Source organism: Asparagus officinalis, chromosome 4 (assembly GCF_001876935.1).
Source record: "Asparagus officinalis chromosome 4, Aspof.V1, whole genome shotgun sequence".
Taxonomy (NCBI): Eukaryota; Viridiplantae; Streptophyta; class Magnoliopsida; order Asparagales; family Asparagaceae; genus Asparagus; species Asparagus officinalis.
In genome coordinates this window covers 115,212,962-115,219,878 of record NC_033797.1, presented here as the reverse complement: position 1 = coordinate 115,219,878, position 6,917 = coordinate 115,212,962, and the positions used below count along the sequence as shown (strand labels likewise).

Below are 6,917 nucleotides of genomic sequence, written 5' to 3'. Positions count from 1 at the left end.
CAAAAAGTTCCGGAAAAATGCTGCAAGAAGGAGAATGGAAATTACATGCACGATGGTCAGCATCCAAATAGCTTGCGAATCAGCCAGAATTGCATGAGTTAGAATTGAAGAGGGTGGGTATTAGCAAACTTTGCAAGTAGATCCAAATAATCTGTATGTACAATGTTGTCACTAAACAGCGAGAGATCATAATATTTGTGGAAGAAATGGTAGTTTTCATGGCAAAGAGGATGACAATGGCACAGACTAGCTGCAATAACTCTCATGATTGCAGCTATACGAGCAACACCTATATCATTAATAACTAGGACTGATTGGTGCTCAATGTTTAACTGTGGTTTAGCTTCATACCCCCACTGGAGTGAAGAGATTACATGGTGGATGTTAGAACAAAATGTATATAATTCGGATATAGTACAAAATGGACATCAACTTCTTCATTTTTCCATTAGATAAATAAATTTTGAAGGAAAAAAAAATCAAATTCAGTTACTCAGTATTTGTTTTTCGAGTCAAAATATAGAACTCTACTACTTTTAATGCTTTTATTTTATTTCATTTTGCTAGATGTGTCAAAAAAAAAAGGAATTCAAGGCCGCTTGCAATAATATAAGCATCTCAGATTTAAATTCAATACAAAGTAGCAATCTAAAGAGAGAACATCTAGCTCAAATATATGAGGCATATCAAAAACAAGAGTGAAATCATTAGTAAATAATCTACGTGGTAAGTACCTGAAGTTCTGATACAAAGCAATACAACGCAACAATATCATAGCTGCTGACATCTCGTAGTCAATATATACATTTAATCTTCCACAAGAATCTAATTGTGCTCTAGCCTCTAAGCATAGAAATCATACCGGTTAATCCAAAAAATGATACAAGGAGGAGAATGCACACTGAGCCCTCGTCGATGGTCAGCATCCAGAAAGTTCGCGGGAATCAGCCAGAATTACATGAGTCAGAAGAATGTACATTTCAACTAAAACTAGAAGTAGACTCCAAATACTCTTGTGTATAATATTCCCGTTGAACAGTGCAAGATCATAACACTATGTATAAGAATGGGTAGTTTTCATGGCGGAGAGGGCGATAACAACATAGACGAACTGTATAGCTCTCATGATTAATGTATATTGGCTACAGTTTCTCCAACGTTCTAAAAGATGCAAAAACTGATGATGTGTAAGGATATCTGAAGCTTCCACCTTTGTGGATGAACTGATTTTGGAAAATAAGCTTTGGATTCTTCAACAAAATCATCCGCTAAAATGTTCAAGAACGGCTTCATATTCCATGAAATATTTGTTACCTCTGTGGTTATGCTACTTGCAACACATTTTTTCCTATTAAATCCAACTAAATATACCCTGTAACGTAGAAATTCCAATATCTGTAACTATTATACAACTTTTTACTCACATGATAGCAACTGGGAGCATATTTTTCCAGATAATCCCTGGGACTTGAAAAGAGGCCTATAACAAAGAATCAAGTAATTGAATGTGAAGAATGTGAGCTCAAAAACAAATTAGTATGCCATAGGGATTTTTCTCTCTTCTTATTCCACAAATTGTAAAATTGCATATAGGTCCAATTAATCATCACCAAATCAAAAAAAAAATTACAATAGATATTGCAACAACGAAGAGCAGATTTCCAGTATGCATACTGCCAAAAATCCAGCAGCTGAGACTACAAAGAACCCTCTGTTAACTTTTATAGAGAAGCTTCAAATTATAGATCATCTGCTGTATGAACTTCGAATTAAGTTCCTTCAGATTTTGGCACTCCCAACAACCGAGTTCCACCCATCTCCAAGAAAAACTGGGACCATAAAAGCTTAGGATGATATATAATAACTCGCAAATTTATGGACATAAACCAAAGCAAATACAAACAAAGAGCACTTGATGGTTCTTTCTCGCCTCTACCCGTGCTTTTTGATTTTAGGAAAGAGTCCAACAATGTGCTCATGAGTGAAGTCGTGCCGCGTCAAAATCCCAACAACAGGAAATCTCTGAAAGAAAAGAATAAAAAAAAAACAATCAGAATTTCAAGTAAAAAGCTGTGTGATCCAATAATGAAAAGCTAGTTTTAGTATATAATTAGATAAATGTAAAGCATAAAGAAGTAAATGCTTTGTTATTGAACTTGCATTGAAAATGAGAAAACTCACAAGGTACAAAAAAATTATGGTTTGTGAATAGAAGTGCCTAATATCACATTCAAAAGTCTGATTGTGCTTAAAACATGTTTCTTTTTCTACCGAATAAAAGCTTATATGTTAAATCTGGGGTTTTGAAATGTACAAGACAAAATTGATGAACATCTTGAATCTACAACCTAGATTGAAGATAGTACATCCGGGCAAGAAACAAACAATGTTAATATATATCATATAAGCTACAATTTTACTATAATGCATCTAGGAGAGATCGCCAAAATGTAAAGCAGGGATCATCGTTATGTTTAACAGGAACTTTCTTCTATTTCAATGTTATGCATGTCAATAACTAAGCAGATTTCTTTTAGAAATAAATTCATCCTCATAGATCTAAAAAATAGTTTAGTTTGCACAATAATCAGTATTTCATGTAAAGAAGTCAGTAGCATGTATATTGTACAACAGGATCTGCTATAGTAGGAAGACCAGAGCGCCTTATTTTATTTCAACCAGATATAATAATCTTCATAGCTGAAATGACTCCTCATAAAAACAGTTCTTGATATATTACTATACGCTGTCTATCAAACTTGTCAAATATAAAAAAAAAAGAGCAGTATACCACCTAATAAACAGCTACATAACAAATTATTAAAGCTTATTTTCAGTCTGGCACCCCAAAGTGTACCCATTTTCTCACTTTGATATTCTAAAGTATTTGCTTAACACTTCAATATCCAATTGTTTCAATAACATTTCACTTTGATAGCCCAACCCCGATTTCATTAAATGTTGTGTTAAATATGTATTACATTTGGGTCCATTTTACCATGTTGCTAGGGGTCCAAACAACTAAATTTTCCAGTAGCAATGGAGGTATAACGTACTAAGCATATGATATAAATTTTGCAGATAACCTAACAGAATCTGGATGGATGTATCAAAGTGAAATAAGAGTGGAAAGTTGGGGTAGCAAAATGTTAACGAAATACTTTGGGTATCAAAGTACGAAATTGGGCAAACTTTCATATCAAAGTGAAAATTAAAAATCTTATGTCATTTTTACAACATGGACACAGGTTCTAGTAGATTCAGCTCAAAGTTGTGAGAGAGAGAGAGAGAGAGAGAGAGAGAGAGAGAGAGAATATAAAATCTCCTGTCGTTTATACAACATGGACACAGGTTATAGTAGTTGTCAGTTTGAAGTTGAGAGAGAGAGAGGGAGATTTCGTACCCCTGTTGTTTTTGGCACTACAATCAAGTGTCTGAGTCCCAACTCCCTAAAAAGAACAGCAGTTTTCGCTAGAGACATTGTTTCGAACACTGTATAAGGCGAAGTATTAGCGATCGAATGCACATCTACATACATCTCCATCTCCTCCTCCGACACACACAAATCCTCCAGCTTCATTCCCTTCCCCGATCCCCCCTTTGCAAAATCAAAGGCCCCAAACCTCTGAAAATTCTCCCCATTACCAATATCCACCCTCTCCTTAGAAAATTTCTTCTTCTTCAACAAAACAAGTAAATGAGCCCTCAACACAAGCCCACACAATTCCGTTGCATTTGCAAATGGTGGCTCGTTAATAACTGGGAATCCATTATGGCCTGTCGATTTCAACGCATGAACTATATTTCCCACCTTTTCTATACCGGAAAAGGTAATGAGTGGACCCGATACCACATCCCCTGCCGCCAAATTTCTCATATAAGGCTCCGAGTGAGCCTCCATATAAGGAAACCCCTTCATCTTCACAATTTGATCATAAACCCCCTTGTTAAAGCTATCCGCAACCGTCTTAGATATTAGGAGCACGAGCATCACCAATGGGAGCATTAATAGATCATTGGTAAGCTCTAGAAGTATAACACACACCGAGACAGTCATTCTCATAGTCCCTCCAAGAAAAGAAGCTGCCCCAAGAAGCGCAAATAGCCCATTATCTAGGTCAGATATCGGGTTGAAAATGTGCGCTACTAACCGACCATAAGAGGCACCAGCAAGTATAACAGGGATGAAGAGACCTGAAGGAATGGCGATACCATAGGTCACGAGGCCAAGAAAGTATATGGCAACAAAAAATATAATAAGAGTGGATACGTGAAACTCGTTATTAGTTCCCCCGCTAAAGAGGTTCCTTATGGCATCATCATTGGTGTTGAGTAAAAGAGAAGCTAGGTCATTGTAGTGGCCAGGAGGGCATTGGAAATTCTTGAAATTGCCTGAACGACCAATTGTTGGGCATTTATCTAGGGCGTCAGAAGGGCATGGAGTGCACTGCACGAGCCAAGGGAGTCCATAGGAGCAGCATGATGTGAGGAGAGAGATGATGACAACAAGAAGTATCTTGAATCGTGGACCTCTCCTGAAAATTAAAACTCAAGTCACTTTTTTAAAGTTAAGAGGGGAAACGAAAATAAAGCTAATAAGGGGGAATGAAAATAAAGCTAAGGGAACTTACTCATTAATGATGCTATATGTGCGAAGGATCTTGTCAACAAAAAAGTTGTAAAGGCTTCCGAAGAGGCCTCCAATGACTCCCAGAAGTATAACTGCAGCTAAATCTGGTGCACTATAAGTGGTAGTAGTTGAGCTGAGGTCGAACATAATTAATCCTCCTTTACCAAATAGTCCACATTTTCCACTGCGGCAATATTCTATCAGAGTTCTTAATACCACCGCAACTACTGCAGTGGTGAAAAATGTCCTCCACAGAAGAGCACTCCTCCACCTAATATTGAAAAAAAGATGGTTACTTGTCGTAACATAACAGGCTTAAATGTCATGGAATATTTATGCTAAAATAGGAGGTAGATTGCAAAAGACTTATTCTTGTCTGACTAAATATCTTTCCATTTCTTTTTAATACACCAATAACCAAGAAATAATGGTATGCTAGACCACTAGAGTCTCATCAAAATGCAGATATAAAACTGTAAAAGAAGGTAAATTACAAGAAATCATCTTCACCTATAACGTGTTCTTCAAGAAATCCCCTTAAAAAGTTCAACAAAACCCCCCTCATGTATGAGTTTTAATGAAACTGTTTTACGTAGGAGTTGTGTTCGTCTGTCATCTGAACAGACGTCTCTACTCAGGTAGACATCTGTACAAAAGTTTGCACTTTAAGTAGGCATGTGCACAAAAATCTGCACTTTATAATTCAAGGTTTTAGGAGCAAGTTTTCAGCTAAAGTAGTTAAAAACCAAACTCCTTTACAAAACCTAATGGTTTCGTTAATCATCATAGATGAAGTCTTCGTTGAACTTTTTTGACGAGTAGGTTTCTTGAAAAACACAGTATAGATGCATCTTGTAATTCACCCTAAAAGGAAAAGAAATGAGTGAGATAGGATCATGGAGATACCAAGAAGCAACTTCTTCAAGGGCAAAGAGAACACCCCCAACAGGGGCTCTGAAGGCAGCCGCAACACCCGCAGCAGATCCACATGTGATCAAGTCTCGCCGATCCCTATCATTTTTGAAATATCTAAGGCACGTCCAAGTCAAATGATACTTCCGGGACCCACCCTGGCCGAGTAAAGATGCAATGCATGCTCCAGTGTGAACCATTGGACCTTCCTTGCCCACTACAAACGCAGCAGACACACTCCCAATTGAACCAAATATCTGCATATTGATATATAAAAAGTACTCAAAAATTAATATCTTTGATGCTAGGAAAGTTCTGGTAGAAACTATTCTTCACCAAAAGGTGAAAATGTTTAGCAGGTAGGTTGTGGGTGGGTAATTATCATGTACAGGGGTAATTATCATGTACATGGTATACTTTTTCAATGTGTAAGAATATATCCATGGACAAAATGATGATTGGAGAAAACGAAATCCCTTAAGAAAGGTTTAGTAGTCCTATTATCTAATAATTATTGAAGGAGAAAAAGAAACCATTCGCCTAATAAGTAACAGCTTTCCTTCACTTGTTTTTTATCTGTCATCTAATAATTATCATTTTATAGGCTATATCATGGAAAGGATCCTTGAGTGAAAAACCTTGAGACAGCAGAGACACTGGAATGAAGGCTGTGATATTATGTAACTTCACAAAATCATGATAGTATTTAGTATAAATCAATTGAAAAAAATCATCACATGTTCTCTATGGTAAATTTGAATAAGCTGTACCCATATTTTTGGTATAAAAGAATGTGGCCTCAATAATATGAAATGTCTTTTGAACCACATACAAAAATAGCATGGTCATCACGTGAAAGCATGCAACCTTATACAGTTTAAACAGATCCCAGAGATACAGGTCCCGGAGACATGTATAGTTTGAACATTTATATTATAGCTTTACACTAACTGGCAGCGCAACATAGTAGATAAATAATAACAAGAATCAAAATTCCACATGACATCTTAAGTAAAAATGAGAAAGATCTATGGTTTGTAGGCCACTTCACCAACAAAACATCAATGTGCCCTAACATACCTCGACATGACACATTTTTCAATTTGGGTCCAACACAAACAAATTAATAAATTGCTATTTACCTCAAATTAGCAATTAGGTGGAAGATGTCAACCCTTTCAACCAAAGCTAATTTAGAGGACTAATATTAGTTTTTCTACGGGCTAAAATACCAGATTAGCCTAAAACGTGACACTCATTTACCAGTTTAGCCTAAAAAGTGATAAATACGAAGACAACTTTTAAGCAAAAAATTAAGTGATTTTGAATATAGACACCTCACTCTCCCATTTTTCAGATTTATCTCTCAAGTTCT

General features: G+C 36.3%; 1 protein-coding gene across 2 annotated transcripts in view; it reads right to left on the bottom strand.

The window, feature by feature from the left end:
* The window catches only part of LOC109838000 (chloride channel protein CLC-c-like), a 21,358-nt gene continuing 15,922 nt past the window's right edge, over positions 1,482 to 6,917 (bottom strand). For both annotated transcript variants that reach the window (XM_020406408.1, XM_020406409.1), the window contains 4 exons: positions 5,537 to 5,799; positions 4,632 to 4,901; positions 3,404 to 4,535; positions 1,482 to 2,022 (listed from right to left, as the gene is read on the bottom strand). In XM_020406408.1, the coding sequence (XP_020261997.1) occupies positions 1,933 to 2,022; positions 3,404 to 4,535; positions 4,632 to 4,901; positions 5,537 to 5,799 (1,755 nt within the window). In that variant the 3' untranslated portion in view covers positions 1,482 to 1,932. The remainder of the gene's footprint in view (positions 2,023 to 3,403; positions 4,536 to 4,631; positions 4,902 to 5,536; positions 5,800 to 6,917) is intronic.